This window comes from Galeopterus variegatus, unplaced genomic scaffold (genome assembly GCF_000696425.1).
Source record: "Galeopterus variegatus unplaced genomic scaffold, G_variegatus-3.0.2 Scaffold212, whole genome shotgun sequence".
Taxonomy (NCBI): domain Eukaryota; kingdom Metazoa; phylum Chordata; class Mammalia; order Dermoptera; family Cynocephalidae; genus Galeopterus; species Galeopterus variegatus.
In genome coordinates, this window is record NW_007726323.1 from 337,342 (window position 1) to 353,678 (window position 16,337).

A 16,337-nucleotide genomic window follows, 5' to 3' on the forward strand; every position below is an offset into this window, starting at 1 on the left:
CCACAGAGGATGCCCCTGTGGCCCATCCTCCTTCCAAACCTCCCCTGTTGTTCTTCTGCTCCCTGCCGTTTTCACGCTGTGTCTTTTCCTGTCCCATCTCTTCTCCTTGTTTTTCCAGAAAAGAAAGTCCAGTTCCAGCGTTCAGTTAATGGTGAGTGTCTGCCGTCTCCTAAACGCCGGTAATGCTGGGCCTCAAACCCTTGCTCCTGCCTCCTGCCTGCAGGCTGCACTGGGGACCTGGGGCGGGGAGAGGGTGCTCAGGGCGTGCTTGGTACGTGTGCCTTGTGTGACAATATGTGTGTTGTGTGTGTGTGTTGTTTGCGTGTTTCTGTTGACACCTCTAACTCCACGGCCCAGGCCAGCAGGCTGACCACAGACCTGAGACCTCCCTCAGGAACAAAGGTGGATTTGAATCCCATCCCATGTCCACCCCTTGGCTTCTCGCTTCTCCCCACCCCTCTGCTCTAGAACTCATCTCAGGGCTTGGTTTGTGCCAGTTGCGGCGAGGATGGGGTTTGGTTTGGCCAAAGTAGTGGATGCCATGGAGGCCCCTCTTGAGCTTGTGCAAGGCTCTGCAGGCCTGCTGCCACCTCTGTCCAGGGCTCCAGTGGTGGCATGGTGGCCCATGCCCTTCTTCTTCGGGTTCCATCGCTGTTTGACTCAGCTGTGTGGTTTTTCTCCCCTCTGAAAAGCCCACCCTCTCTCCCACTTGGCCTGCCTCTCTCTCTCTTCCTCTCCTGCCAGTGTGTATTCCTTCCCCACTCTGTGGCTACCACGGTATCTCTCTGCTCCTCCATACCCTCTCTTGGTCCCCTTGAGCAGAAAGGACCCAGGAACCCCCCTCAGCCCTTCCAGAAAGGCCAGGGTTCTCCTTGCAGCCGTCCCTTCATCCCACCCCTGCCCCCAGCCACCTGCTTAGCTAGGCCCTCCCCTCCTCAGGCAGGAGAGTCCGGCAGGGTTTGCAGCACAGCGTCCGGATGGCAGAGCCTGTGAGGCGCACAGAAACCGGCCGTGTCACCAGGCAGCTGGGGCAGCCCCGACTGGCCACACCTCACCCCGTCGCCAGGTGGATCTCACCGCCTCCTGTGTTCTCTTTGGCAGGAATCTTCCGAGAGCACCAACACCACCATTGAGGATGAAGACACCAAAGGTAGGGAGGGGCCTTGCCTTTGGCATCTGGGCCCCCACACCTCCTGGGACCAGCAGGGCAGAACCTTGTCACTGATAGCTGCTAGCTGGGAAGGTCCCCGATGCCAACCTTGTTTCCTGCTCCTCTATGAAGAGCCTGGCTTTGGTTCCTTGTAAACTGGGTACACTGTGGGCACTGTTTCCCCATGTGGCATGCTAGAGCCACTGGTGGCACATGGATTTTTCTTATTTTAGAGGTAATACATTTATTTAATGTGTATTAGAGAACAACTTAACATATTCAAGTCATAAATGGATATGGTATACATGTAGTAGTATAAATTTTCTTTCTTTCTTTCTTTTTTTTTTTTGCTGGCTGGTACAGGGACCAAACCCCAGACCTGACCTTGGTGTTATTGGCACTGTGGTCTAACCAACTGAGCTAACTGGCCAACCCTAAAATTTCCTTTTGAAATAAGGGTTTTTGAGGGTTTTTTTTTTTTTAAAGTGAGTTGATTTTAAGAACATGAAGTAATAATAGTAAAGAAAGGGAGAGCAGAAACTTAGTAAGTCCAACTGGCTGGAGTATAGGAAGCACCGTCTAAGACCAACTGAAAGTGCAGGGGCCACTATAGCTAGGGGCTGACGGTCCTCAAAAGCTTGCAGATGGATGAGGGAGCAAAACCGCAGAGGAGCATGATCAGATTGTAATAATGGCTGCTATTTATGGAACATTGGCTATGTACTAAACCTGCTCCGGGTCCTTGGTCTGGGCTAACTTCCTGGAACTCCACCCAACTCTATGAGGTATGTACTATGATGAAGCCCATTCTACAGCTGAGGAAACAGAGGACAGAGAGGTTGGGTAAATTGGCCCAAGGTCCCATAGCTCGTAAGGGTGGGTTAGGATCTGAACCCAGGCAGTCTGGCTCCAGAGCCTGGCTGGTGACCACCACTCTGGAGGCCTGGGTGTGCAGAAAGAGCACGTGGAGCTTGTAGGAGGGAGCAGGAAGTGTTGACTTCTGCTCAGGGACACCAAATCCTCAATGCATTAGCAGTGTCCTGCTGCTCTGCCCACACCGGGCACCCAGCCCTCCTGGTTCCCCAGGGCTAGGAGATTGGAGAGCTCAGGAATTTGCACACTTGGGCGTGTGTCAGGGAGTCTCTGAAATAAAGAAAAAGGCCATAGAGCTGGAGGGAACTCAGCTGTGCCAGTGTAGACATTTTTCAGGAGTGCAGACCTTTTGCACTAGCAATATAATATAATATAATAATATTAATAATATCGTATATAATATAATGATATAATAATGGGAAAAACAACACTTTATTATGCTATAAATATTTGTGCATAATTGAGATTCAGGCAGTTTTGACAACGCAAACACCATGACTGCCACCTGACACTGCCAGGGTGCCCTGGAAGAGGGTCCCACCCTGTGTGTGTCCCTTTCTGGTCATTCCCAGCTTGGGGGGTGGTGGGCACTGTCTCACCACAGACTAGCACTAGAGCAAATCAGTCTTCTGTGTTGGCATCAGGGGCAACATTTAAAAATACGTGATCTTGAAAAAGAGTTCCCCATTAGGGTCAAGTCAGCATTCTGAGTCCCACAAGTCTGATCTTCTAGCAATATTTCCGGCCCTCTGGCCCTGCCCCTGCGGGTTCCAATTCCATAGGTCTGTGGTGGGTCAAGACATGGTACTTCTAATACATTCCCCATATTTGAGGCTCACTGCCCCAGTGGTAAGAGTCAGGCTGTGGGATTCTGAGGAAATGACATGTCCTCGTAATCCAGGCCTCAGAGCAGATGGGGACCTTGCAGGTGATTTGGCTCTGTACTTCACTGCAGTCCATTTGCTGGGTGACCTTGTACAGCTTACTTAACCTCTCTGAGCCTCAGTTTCCTTAACAGTAAAGAGGTGATGAGAATAGTACCAGCCTCAGAGGACTGCTGTGCAGATGACATGAGAGGATACGTATAACGTGCACGCATAGTGTTTGGCACATGGTAGCAGTTTAATAATCTTAATTCATTTTTTTCAAACTGAAGTTCATAGTTGAATGACAGGAAGCCATGTGTCATTTTTTTGGAGGATCAGTTTTACTCAAAGATTATTTTAAAAGGCGAAAGATTTATGCGATCTACTCAAAGATTATTTTAAGACAAATTTATGTGTTAGAGAGATATTTAGAAAACAATACAAAATTGGTATGCACTATTCATGTAAAATAGGAGCCATCAAAGACATTTTCCACCTGGGGTAATGGCTTTGGGCTGGGTCCTTGAGGCTCCACATTTGCAATCATTATCCTCTGCTTAGAGGGATCAAGATAAGACAACTTGTGAAGTCTTGTAGTTTACCTATGTGCCCTTTACAGAGGGGAATCTGAGGCCCAGAGAGGAGAAGGGCATGTATGATTTGTTAATAGCAGAACTGGGACCCTGTTCCCTGTCTTGGTTCCCCACATTTAGAAAAGCCCAGAGGCCATGTCTGATGGAAGAGACTCTGGCTCAGCCGCATGCTTTTCCATGTGTTTAGCAGGAGAGAGGAGCCCTTGTGTCTCCTCCAGCCTCTCCAGGCCTCAGAGAAAGTTTCCAGAGAACCATGTTCTGGTGTTAATTTGTTAAGTCTTCTTACTAAGTGAGAATAGCAGCTGGTGGGTAGACTCTGACCTAACATTAAAGTTAATTAGAAATGTCATCCTCCAGGGAACATTTTCCCCTGAGGAAGGAAAGGGACATTAATATTTCAGAGCACCTCTGGCTTCATGTGCAGCCTCTAGCTCTCTGAGTGGCACAAGGCTCTGCCAGGCTTCCCCCTGCTCGCCTAGCTCCTTCTGATCAGCTCCATGAAAAATTAATCTTCTCTCTAACCTGAAGAGCTGCTTCAGAAGCTGGACAGAGACATTCTGGGAAATATCAGTCAGGAATGCTGATCCTATCTTGGCCTCAGCATGCTGTGTGATCTTGAGAGAATGACTTAACCTCTCTGGGGCCTCAGCTCTCCCATCTGTAGGGAAGCAGTCCCGGATTGTCTGAGCGAAAGCCTGGCAGATGAGAAATGCCAGAGGTTGCAGCTAAGCAACTGTTGGATGAATCCTTTACACAGCAATGAGGCTACTGAGGGCATGGAAAGGGCCCAGACCAGAGTGGACTTCTCCAGATTTAAGAAGTACCAGGACCCCAGATCTTTTGTCCCAGAAAACAAAGCTAAAGTGATTCCTGCCCACTAGGCTTTGACTGTTGGCAGACTTGGTGTCCTGAGTGGCTGGAGGCATAACCAAATCAGGCACTGCCTCAGGCTTCATTAATAGAGGTATAGTGTCCAGAATTAGGGAGGGGATAGACAATACTATCCCAGACCTGATACTCTGAATTATTCAGGATACACCTGAGATTTTGTGATCATACCCAGAGAAGTATCCAGGCAGCTCAAGGATCCTTGAGGAGTAGATGGCCAGCTTGAGTCAGGACCTGGAAACCACATCCTGGAGGCCTTCAGCCCTGAACAGAGAAGACTGGTTAGGGGGAGGGCATAGAGGTTGAGAGAGCAGGTGCCCACTTCAGGGCCCCAGAAGGCTGAAAGAAGACCAGAACCATACCTAGGGGGTTTCAAGGGGACAGAGTCCAGCTTGAAAGAAGGAGATACAAATAGCAAGAGGGGTCCAACAGTGAAGTTGGCTGCCCGGCAGGCTGCAAGCCCCAAGGTTCCAACCAAGACTGAACTACCACATATTGGCCTGCTGGGAAGCATTTCTGCCCTGGCTGGAGACTCAAGGCTGTCCTCAGGAGGAACTTCCAATCTAGAAGTTTCCAGATGATAATAATCACAGCTCTTATTTATAGAGTGCCAGGCACTACTCTAAATGATTAACATAATGCATCATTATTTACATAAGTGAATTGATATAAAGAGCTTGGAAGAGCAGCTGACTCTTGGTGACGACCATATATTTATTAGCTATTTCTGTTGATATATTCTTAACTCAGTCTCAGAACAACCTTATAAGGTAAGTACTAGTAGTATATCCATTATACATATGGGGAAACCAAGGCACAGGGAAGGACCTTGCCCAAGGTTACACAGCTATTAAGTGGCAGAGCCAGAAACCAAATCTAGGGAGTCTGGCTCCAGAATCCATGCCCTCAACTACTTTGCTAGACTCCTTGAGATGGCAGTGAGAAGCAGCCCACATGAGACAGGACAATAAGCACAGGTTTGTGGAGTGGCAAGCTGGAAGGGTCTTAAAGTCCATGCAGAGAAGGCAAGAGAGGTGGCACAGGTCCCATGGCCTGTCAGAAGCACGTGGATTTGCTTTGGGTGGTCACCTCTGATCCCACGTAGGAGCAGCTAGAAGTAAGTGGACACTGAAAGGGCTGGGTTCTTCCTTTCCTCAGTCTCCAGCTTCTGTGAAAGAAGGAAGAGTTGACTCACAGGCCAGGTTCTGGAGCTCCTAGGGACAGAGGCTACCAGGCAACTTGGGCTATTCCAGGGGACAGGGCAAAGATAGTAGCCTCAGACCCTGGTTTGGAGCCATCCCCTCATTCAGTCACTCACTCAACATGGATGTATTGAGTGGCACCTCTGCCCAGCCCCAGGCAAAGCCCCGGAGAGAGAGGCAACAAGCCTTGTGCACCTGGGTGGCTCCCACGGTCTAGAGATGGACTCATTCCCAGCCCAGGTTGCTCTGATTGGAGCCAGGAGAGAAAGAACTAGCCGTTTATTGTGGTGACACTTGCTACACTGCTCAGTGCCCACCATGTGCCGAGGGCTGTGCTGGGCACAAGTGTGGGCAGTGTGTGATGCACTTTGGAGCTGCAAGCTCTGGTTGGTGTCCCAGCTCCATGGGAGCAAATTATTTAGCTTCTCCCACCTTCCACGTGCTCATCTGTGACCTGGAGGTGAAGTTGAGCTGTGGGACTTTGATACTCCACAGGTTAAACACAAGCACAAAACCTGGCATGCTCATTCTTTCATTCATTCAGTAATGAAGGCCAGGGGAGCAGGGAGAAGCAGGCTTGTTCCAAGCTCCAAGGACACTGCGAGGTGAGGGAAATCATGGCCCAGCCTCTGAAAGCTGAAAGTTCACATTTGAGCAGGAGAATGGACAAGCACACAGGCCAAGCAACTGTGCGAGGTTAGCATTATGACAGGGGTCAGGTCGGGGCATCACGGTCTAGTGGAGAAGGCCCCGGGCTGGGAGCCAGACTGTACCTGCTATATTCTGTGTCCCTGGGCAAGACACAACACCTTACTGGGCCTCAGTTTCCCCAGTAGTTTGATAAGAGGGCTGAGTCCCTGGCCTCCGTGGGTTCTTCTAGCCCAATGTTATGTGATTCTACATCATCTGGATCTCAGATGCACTCCCAGGCATGGGGTGAGGAAAGGGGCATACCCACCACAGCAGGCATGGTCTCCCTCCCAGGCTCCCAGACTGAGAAGTGCTGAGGCCTGGCCTGGTCTCTGTCTCCGGGCAATGCGTTTCCCACCTCACCTGGGACTGCTCCGGGGCCAGTGAGCTGGCTGGGTTTGAAGCTAAGCATGAGCCTGGGGGAGGGGGTAAAGTAGGCCAGCCCTGAAAAACCCAGCGAGGCTTCTGTTAGGTTCTGCTGGGAGCCAAGACACCTAGCTTCAGATTCCTTCATCACTGAGGCTCGGTCACCTCAGGTGGGAAATGCAGGGAGCTGGCCTTGCCTACTTTCCAGGGTATGTGTGAGGAGCAGACAAGGCAGCCCTGGGGACTGCAGGAATACAGCCCTCACGATATGCACCTACCATGTGCCAGGCTTTGGGCCACGTCCTTCATGTACATCCCATCGTCCCCAACTCATAACAACCCTGAGAGGAGGACACTATCACCTCCATCTGACAGACCTGCAGACTCTGTGGCCCAGAGCTGCATGGCTTATGAGGACCTGCCCTAGAATTTAGATGAAGACCTGTCTGGGACCAAAGCCTGGGTTCTTTCCACTACATAGTCAACTCTGAAGGAATGAGAGGTGGGTCCCCATTTTACAGATGGGAAAACGGAGGCTCAGAACATCACACATCTGATAAGAAAACTGACCTCTAACTCTCTACCGGAAAGACCAGCTGCTTGTGGTGTTTCGGTGGCAGAGAGAGGAGGGCCAGATCTCAGCGACTGGGATTCCTTATGCCTAGGAAGTTCTGGACCGCTCTGTGCTTGATTCCTACAGGCACCCAAATGGAGCACAAATCCCACCCAGACTCAAGGGATGAGTGAGCCCTAAGACTTTCTTTAGTGGCTCCAGTTTTAGACATGGGGGATCTCCTGGTTCATGGCTATTAGTGACAGTGCCACATTTGATTCATGGGACAAAGCAAGGTAACAAGAACATATTTTGGAGTCAAGATATGAATTCAAATCAGGCTTAGAGTTGGAACGTCCACTACTCCTGCTTTTTGGAGGTGAAGGCTGCCGGCTGAGACACTGAGTTGAGGAAAATTTCACACCATTTTCCCCTTTCTGGGCCTCAGTTTCTTCTTCTGTGAAATGGGGTAATGATCTCCAGAGACAATGCAAAGATAAATGAGGTGATCCATATGAGGTCCTCAGTTCCCAGCACAGGGTCTGGCACATGATAAGGACTCAGGAAACGGTAGCGAGTGCTTCATACTCTCACTATTATTATTATTATTTCTGTGTCCCCTCCTGCCTTACAGTGCGGAAACAGGAAATTATAAAAGTGACAGAGCAGCTGATTGAAGCCATAAGCAATGGAGATTTTGAGTCCTACACGTGAGTCAGCTGGGCTCATTCTGCATGTCCTGCCTGGATCGTTGTTCAGGGGGTGCTGATGGCTGACTTTGGGGGTCCTTGTCTCTGACCCTCATCCACTCACTTTGCATGTGCTGTGAAGCAGACTGAACTGTGCCTTTGGACTTTATGCTTATACTGAGCTTTCTGCTCACAACACTGCCAACGCCTCAGTCCTCCTCCTCCTGTCCTTCCTCCTCCTCACATCTTGTTCCCCAGGAGGAATTCCAACAAAACCCCTTTGCTTCCCCCAAGAAAAGAGGGGGTGGTCTCCATCACAGCATGGGCCTTCTCGGGTTATGAACTGGGAAGGAGGGAGGAAAGCAGGCCCGTCCTCAGTCCTGCCAAACAGCATTGGGTCCTCAGCCAGGACCTGCTCAGACCTCTCACCACAGATGAGCAGCAGTGGGCAAGGATCCATAGGGTGTGTACCTTCAGTGAGCAGGGCTGAGCAAAAGTACATCAAAGAGGAACTTAGATGTTCTAGGGAATGAGGTAGCTTATGCAAAAAATAACAAAATGGAGCAGGTGGTATGAGACGCCCCAAACACACCTGTACCAGCCTTTAGAGGGATGCTGTGTGCAAGGGCTGAGCCAGAGCTCCCCCTGCTGGTCACTCCCCCCTGGTCTGGCCCAGAAGGAGGTCCTCAGCCAACCCTCAGCTGGCCCCAGGGAGAGCAAATGTTCTGGGTTCAAGCCTTAATGTTTGGTCAGCGCTAACAAGGCCTGCGCCTGGTAACCCCACATATACTTTTTGGTGGACAAAAGCTGCCAACTAAGGTGAGTGACCCTTGCCCATTGGGTTAAGGTGAGTTGGGAATAACCTGGCCAGGATTTGCTCCTTAGGCAGCCTGCTCTTGGTTTCCATGGTGCCCAGTAGCTGAAGTTTATATCCCCCAAGCATGGCAGGCCGGGAGTATTCTAACTGTGGGAGAGTTTTCAACAGCAGCAGGGACCCTAGAAATTCATTCATTCTCTCTAGAGGATCAAGGAGCTTGGAAGGTGCATGTTTGGAACAGGCCAGCATGTGCATGTGTGTGCATGCACGGTTGTGACTATGTGCACAAGGACTGTGCACATATGTACCTGGGTGTTGTATAAAAAGCACAGAAACAGGCTGATAAGCTGGTCTTGCAGCCGGCCCTAGAAAGAATTAAGTTGGGATGTATCATGCCAGTGGCTCCGGAAGGGCCCAGCCAGGGAGTGGGGAAAGAGAGGTGGTCCATGTGGACCCCAAGCCCTCCAGTACCATTTCTGGGAGCCCTGGGGGAACCCCTCCCACCTCTGTGATGTCACTTCCTCTGACATCTGCAACTTCCTCTAGGTTCTGACCCCTTGCCATGACCTCTGGGGCCCATGGTGCCCCTGAGTCTGACCCTGTGTAACCCTAAATAAGCCCCTTCATCTCACCGAGCCTCAGTTTCTGCATGTGTGCAATAGAGTTGGAGCAGATGGTCTCCAGGTCCCTTCACTCTAGGAGACAGGAATGCTCAGATATTTACAGGAGTGGGGCTTCTCCATTGGGGTACTCAGTCTCCCACATGCCTAGCACTCAGATGCCCACTTTTGGAGGATTCTGGAGCTAGAAGGGTACCCCATTTGGTATGAGCACAGTGCCCCACCCTCTTAATCTGCCTGGAAAATTTGAGGTCCTGATTGAAGAAGGAAGGTACTGGGGTGACCCAAACAGACAGCGCCGAGCAGGGACAGTGCACCCTGCAAGGGCTTTGTCCAGCTCAGAAAATCTGGGCCTGAAACTCTCTTTCAAGTGTCTCTAGTGCCACCCTGGATGGGGAGCTTCGCTTGTTCCAGGGCATTTCTTGTCCCTGGCTTCATTGCTATTGTCACAGTGTTCTATGTGGTGCCACAAAAGATCCCAGAGATCTGGGGATGAGGGGACAGTTTGTTCCCTTCCCGTGCCTGGCTGTCTCCCAGAAGCCTGACCTGGAAGGGGGCAAAGAACTGAAAATACACAGCCTACATTTGCTGAGTGCCTCCTCGGCCACGCCCTGTGCTCCTTCTCCCCAGATATGACCTCATCTAATGCTATTTTCTTCATCTCACAGAAGAGGAAACTGAGGCTAAAGGTCAGGGCTGCTGCTAACAATAGGGCCCCTTTGTTCAAATTAGCAAAATGCACCCCTTCCAGATACAAACCTGGCTTGGTGAGCAGAAGTCATTTCATGTGAAGGAAAAGGGGACCCCTACACCCACCTCTGGAAAGATACATCAGGAAAAGCCTCCTCTGGATTCACTGCCCTGGGCCAGGGCATACAATCTGGAGAGGAGAGAGCAGGCTGAGTTGCATTCCTGCTGGAACCTAGACTGTGCTGCACAACTCTGCATGGCCGTTTATGGAGCTCTTGCTTAAAGAGGTCAAGTCACAAGCTTGGGGTCTCATGACCATTAAGTGACAGAGCCAAAACCTAACCCTAGGCTTCCCAGGTCTAGATAGCACCCACCAGTCAGTGATGCCCCACACTTTACGGTTTGCAAGCCCCTTCCCACCCACCAGCCTCATCCATTGATCCTGTGAGGTGGGTGCCACTATTCCCATTTCATAGGCTCACCCTCCTAGGGTCCAGGTAGAAGACTCCCCATCCCTTCTTTCCTCTGGCTTCCTTCCCCCAGGAAAATGTGCGACCCCGGGATGACAGCCTTCGAACCTGAGGCCCTGGGGAACCTGGTCGAGGGCCTGGACTTCCATCGATTCTATTTTGAAAACTGTGAGCAATCCCTTATCTCTGGGGTGCCTGTTGTCTGCTCTCGTTCCATGTCCTGCCGGATGGCACAGCAGGGTGAGGGGGCAGGGCCCCAGGGGCAGCTCAGGAGCCAGTGAAGAGGAAGATCCCATGTGGACAGGGGTTGGTACCCTCTTGGTTTCCCTCTCCTCACCCTGGCCTGTTGACTGCCAGCTGTCCCTCCCCTGGCTGAGGATGGGGCAAGGGGGGTCCCAGAGACCAGGGACACACGTGACAAGTCCTCCCAGCCCTCTCCTGCCCATGATCCTGGGAGCGGTCTGGGGAGGACTTTTATTCCCATTTTATACATAAGGGGGCCTTCCCATTGGCTCACATACCCAAGTTACAGTCATCTTGATGCCTGAGGCCATCCCAGCTGCCCAGCTGGTCACAAGCTGACTGTGGGTTGTTACACAGTTGGAAAGTTGGTCGGTGGGCATTTTGGGAAAGAGGAGAGGACAGTGAGCTCACACTGCTGTGCCCTGCGTGTTTGTCTAGATCTCTGTCCTGCATGCCTGTCCTTCCTAGGCCCTTCCTTTGCAGAAGAGACTTTGGCAGCTTTGCAACCAGGGGCTGTTGGGGGGCTGAGACTGGGCCTGACCTAGGGCACTTTCTGCCTGTGTCTGTGTCCCACCTAGGCCAGGTCAGACAGGGATGAACCAAGGGCACACAGGTTAAAACCACATAGCTGAGGACCAGGAGGAAAGACCTGAGAGGTGGTATGTGCAGGGTCCCCAAAAGTGAAGGACATGTACCACTGAGACTACACAATGTGATTTCAGATGTATACAGGCACCACTTAAAACAGCATTGGTTTACACAGTGAGAAAGCTCTCTTTCAATAATTCTTTTAATTCTCTTTCAATACTCTGGCTCCATCAAGGGGAAAGGCTCAGTTGAATGCTAACCTGTCTTTAACACCTCTCTGACACTTCCTAATTTCCCTCTTTATCAAAGAGCAAGCAAATCTCAGGCTCAGATCTTTTGCAGGCAAGAGCATGGAGCAAGGATTATATAACCTAATTTTGTTTTTACTGGGCTTATTAAATTTTTATTCTGTGATACTAAGTGTTCATTAATGATTATGCTAGAAAGTTTTTTTTTAAATGCATTTATATAAATTAGTAAATTTATCAATTCAGGGAAATTTTCTTTTTTTTTTTAAAGATGACTGATAAGGGGATCTTAACCCTTGACTTGGTGTTGTCAGCACCACGCTCTCCCAGTGAGCCAACCGGCCATCCCTATATGGGATCTGAACCTGTGGCCTTGGTGTTATTAGCACCACACTCTCCCGAGTGAGCCACAGGCTGGCCCCCAATTCGGGGAAATATTTTATTCAAGTAAGCACAGGTGGCACTTGTTTATGGTGAAAATAAGAAAGTAGTACTTCAGTGACTGAAGTAGGATCTAGTCCCACACTTCATCACACAGAAGGGGAAACTGAGGCCCAGAGAGGGGAAGTGACTTGTCCAAAGGAATTCAGAAAGCTGGTTGCAGAACCTGGACCTGACTCCCTCCAGTATCCCTTTCCTTCCCCATACCACCTACTCTATCTGCACATTAGCAGCCCCCAGTTGGGATTGACACTCCCCTCCTGCTCTGACTGGATTTTATAGAGTACAATAGAGTACACAGGTTCAAGGGAACCCCCAAAAGAAAGAAGCTACATCTTCCTTTAATAAATCAGACTCTGGATCTCCAAGGTGAGCCGGGGAGATCAAATTGTCATGCGAAGAGAGGTGGCTGGACCCCATAGGTCCCTATCACCTGGAGCTCCCTCACTGATCACTGCGATCTTCCCAGTGTGAACATGCCAGTCCCCACAAAGCACAGCAGAGACTGTGCTTAGGCCCAACTCTTAAAGCTCAGGGATGACAAAAGGGAAATAAACACCAAGAGAAGGCCATGCAGCCATTGGCCTGCCCCTTCTCAGCACTGGCCCCCTGGACTCCAGGTTTAAACATCTCGCCAACTCAAAGGCAGGGCCCACGAAAGCAGGACCCAGAGTAACTGCCTGCTCCTGGCCAAGTCCCACCCTCCAGCTGCCTATTTTTTCCTGCTGAAGACCTGGCCCTGTCTCCCATCTTATCCACAAGGATGGGTATTGGAAGCCTCTAATCTATTCAAGAGACACCACACTGGGAGGCATTTCTTTACAAATGCCCCTCAGGACCCGAGCCCTTGCCGACAGTGGCAAGACCCAGTCCTCCCAACAATGCTAATCTCTGCTTGTTTCTTCTGGGATTGTTCTAGATTGTCCTAATTCAGTTCCCCCTGGAGACTGACTTCTTTTAGGTTCCACTGCATTTCTTTCAGGAACTGACCCAGTTTGGACAACTCAGATCACTTCTCTGGACCTCAGTTTCCATATCTGCTAAATGGATACATTGAAATAGGTGGCCTTGTGTGCCTCCAGCCCTGGATGCTGTCAGGGAGGTTTATGGAGGCCTCCTCAAATTTTGTAGTTGGGCCACTGGGTGACCTCTCATTTCTGAGGTCACTCCCAAGCCTATGACGCTAAAACTCTATATACTCTATGTCTGAGAGCCCAGAATTCATGGTCTGTTATTCTACATGTCTAAGACTTAGTGATTTTGGGTCTTTCATCCGAAACCTGGGTGTGGGTGCTATTGGATGCTTTCTGCAATCCTGGAAAATAAAAAAAGACATTTTACCTTTTCAGGAAATAAGTGGCTCATAAACCTAGCGGGGCATCAGAATCAGGGGGTGGGAAGGGGAAGGGAGCTTTTTCATATTAGGGATCTCTAGGGGTGGGCTAGGGAGATGTGTGTTTTAAATCAGCTCTCCCTGTGATTCGGACCTACCTGTGGGCTACACTGAGGGAAGTGCTCCTGTCAAGCCCCAGATCCTGACGGCCGCTGTCCATCTTTCTATGTTTTTGTTTTCTTTCCTGATGAAAAAATGGAAAATTTCTAGAACCAATGTAATAATAATAATACTAGTGGTGGTGGTGGCGACTGTAGCGGGACCTGGTTTCAGGTACTTTTGTTGATTCTGTCGTGATTACAAGAGCTGTGCATTCCTCCTTTACTCTGGGAAGCTCTGTGACCTCACCCCATGACCACCAATGCCATCCTTATAATTTCAAGGTTCTAAGATACTACAATTCTAATATTCCCCAAGTTTCCACAATTCTATATGTTTATAGTACAGGTGGCAAATGGGAGGCCCATGGGCTATATGTGGACTCAGATATGTTTCTTGATGTTTTAAATTTGAATTAGTTCCCAATAATGAAAACTGAAGTTTTCATATAAAAATCCAGACTTCCAGATTCTCTTGAAAAACCAGGTGTGGCAACACGGGTCCCACTTACTCTCATAACAACTACGAGTGAAACTGTGTAACAAGGTGCCCTCTTTAGATGGGATATGGTGTTCTGTTCACTACAGTCCCCACCAGTCCTTGTGGTCTCCCTGACCCAGAGGCAAAGGTCCTTTAGCAACTCACACCCAGCTCAGCCCCCTCTTTTACGTGCCTGCCTGAGGGATCTGGGTTTGAGACGCTGTTCCAAGCTCACAGGTTCTGTCATCATCTTGGTCCTATACTTCTGTGTGTCTGAGAAACCATGGTTCCAAAATTCCATTCCCACGTTGGAAGAATTTGGTGAGATCCATTGTATCTGAGCTGGGATGTGATGGCCCTGTTACTCGGAAGTTCTGCCTGGACTCCCAAGTAGCTGAGCCCTGTCACAGAGGCCCCTTCTGCAAATGAGGCAGGCAGAGGGGCCTCCATGGAGAGGGCTGCTGGGAGTTGGGAAAGTGAAGGAAATGAGGCAGGAGGCACCCAGTTGCATCTCCTCTGCCCCTCCCACCCTCCTCCAGTGTGGTCCCGGAACAGCAAGCCCGTGCACACCACCATCCTGAATCCCCACATCCACCTGATGGGCGACGAGTCGGCCTGCATCGCCTACATCCGCATCACGCAGTACCTGGACGCGGGTGGCATCCCCCGCACCGCCCAGTCGGAGGAGACCCGCGTCTGGCACCGTCGGGATGGCAAATGGCAGATCGTTCACTTTCACAGATCCGGGGCGCCCTCCGTCCTGCCCCAGTAAGAGCCCCTCCTTCCTGCCCTGCCCCCGCCCCAGGGTAATCTACAGGAATTGGGGGGTGTCGGCCTGGAGCGGGTCATGGAGGGAAGCTGGCTGCTGCCTTCAGCCTCTGAAAAGCTGCAGAGTGGGGTGGGAAGACCCCAGGAAGGAGAGCGGGCCTGCAGGTCTGGGGGAAGAGCTGGGTGGGAGCCACGGGAGGCAGCCTGGATTCCATCAAAGGAGGGGGCAGTGGTTGCCCAGGTGGAAACGCAGCACCCTCAGAAGCACCCCCACTGCCCACCATATACACCATGTCTTACAGTTAGTTGAAGGACCAGGCCGGGTCCCTGCGTTGCTGTGCTGCGGAGATCCATTCTTTGTCTATGGAACGTGGCTGCTGGTTCTCCCACTTGGATTTTGCTGGAATTACCTCCATCGCGTCAGCCCCCACCACCACCACCACTGTCATCTCTGTACCTGCATCAAGAAAACCTGCTTGATCACAGAAGCGTCACGACTTCAGAGCAAGTGGCCAAATCTCCCTGCCTACCTCTCACTCTTGCTGTCTCCCCTGCCAGAGTGGGGCTTCCTCAGGCTTGGGTGCCCGGGATGCTGGCCCCAAACCCCCTACCCCCTGGCTGTTGTTGGCCGGGTCTCGCTTGGCTGTAGGCTCAGCAGGGGCTGGAGAGGACGAGGGGCGGAGTAGAGAGGAATGTGGCATCTGCCCGTCCCTCTCCCGGATCTCTCCTCTTCTGGAGTCCTCCCCAGGGGAGGACAGATAAATCCCCCGATCCCCTGAAGGAGAGGGTGAGAGAGGAGCAGACGCCAGGAGCCTCCTGCCTCAGACTGCTTCCTGCACTCTGCTCCCCGCTGCGTGGACATTGCCTGGGTCTTCTGACCCTCCCCCTCCGTGTGGGGGGCGCCACCCCTCGGGGGGCCCCCACCTGCTTTCCGCTTCCTTCTGCTGACGTTCACCTCCAACATCCACCTGCCCCACCTTCCATCATCCCCGGAGAATTCCAGCTTCATCCTGTCTGAGAGAGGGAATTGTTTTTCGGGGACAAAAGAAAGCAACACCTAGGTATCACTTCTCCTTGGGCCGCATGCCTTTTTATAGCCAACTTCTGTGTACTTGGTAAATGGATTTCGCGTTAACAGATGTTTATGTAATAACTAGACCTCTCAAGTTATTGTGAGGAGGGCTGGGGTGGGAAACGGGGTGGGAAGAGGGGGGAGGGGTCCTTTCTTTCTGTTTTAGGTTTTTTGGCGTTCTTTTTTTTTGGGGGGGGCTCATCTCTGAGGTGGACCTTGTCACCTGTGGTTATCTGGGGCCGAGGTGGATTCAGCCCCAGGGAGAAGGGCCTCTCTGCCATTTTGGTCCCAAGGTGAGTGGACATAGGCGGTGCTTTGGGGACTGTGGAAGCGTCAGGTGCCGGTGCTGACTAAGAAATAACTGAGGAGCGAGAGGGCGGGGCGGCTGTCAGGATGGAAATATCTTTGCTTCCCTCCCACACGGGAGACCTCACTACGCACTTCCCAGGCTCTCCCCGACCGCACCCGTGCGCCGCCCGCAGCGCCCCCGCCGGCCCTGGCGGCCATGCGCATGCGTCCTCGCGCCCGCCGCCCCCCC

At 51.3% G+C, this 16,337-nt stretch overlaps 1 protein-coding gene across 1 annotated transcript in view; it reads left to right on the forward strand.

Annotated features, from left to right (window-relative positions):
- Positions 1-14,731, forward strand: part of CAMK2A (calcium/calmodulin-dependent protein kinase II alpha) — a 58,635-nt gene extending 43,904 nt beyond the window's left edge. Inside the window, exons 14-17 of the mRNA XM_008565899.1 lie at positions 1,102-1,150; positions 7,816-7,891; positions 10,541-10,635; positions 14,499-14,731. Coding sequence (XP_008564121.1) covers positions 1,102-1,150; positions 7,816-7,891; positions 10,541-10,635; positions 14,499-14,731 — 453 coding nt within the window. The remainder of the gene's footprint in view (positions 1-1,101; positions 1,151-7,815; positions 7,892-10,540; positions 10,636-14,498) is intronic.
- The last annotated feature ends 1,606 nt before the right edge of the window (positions 14,732-16,337 follow it).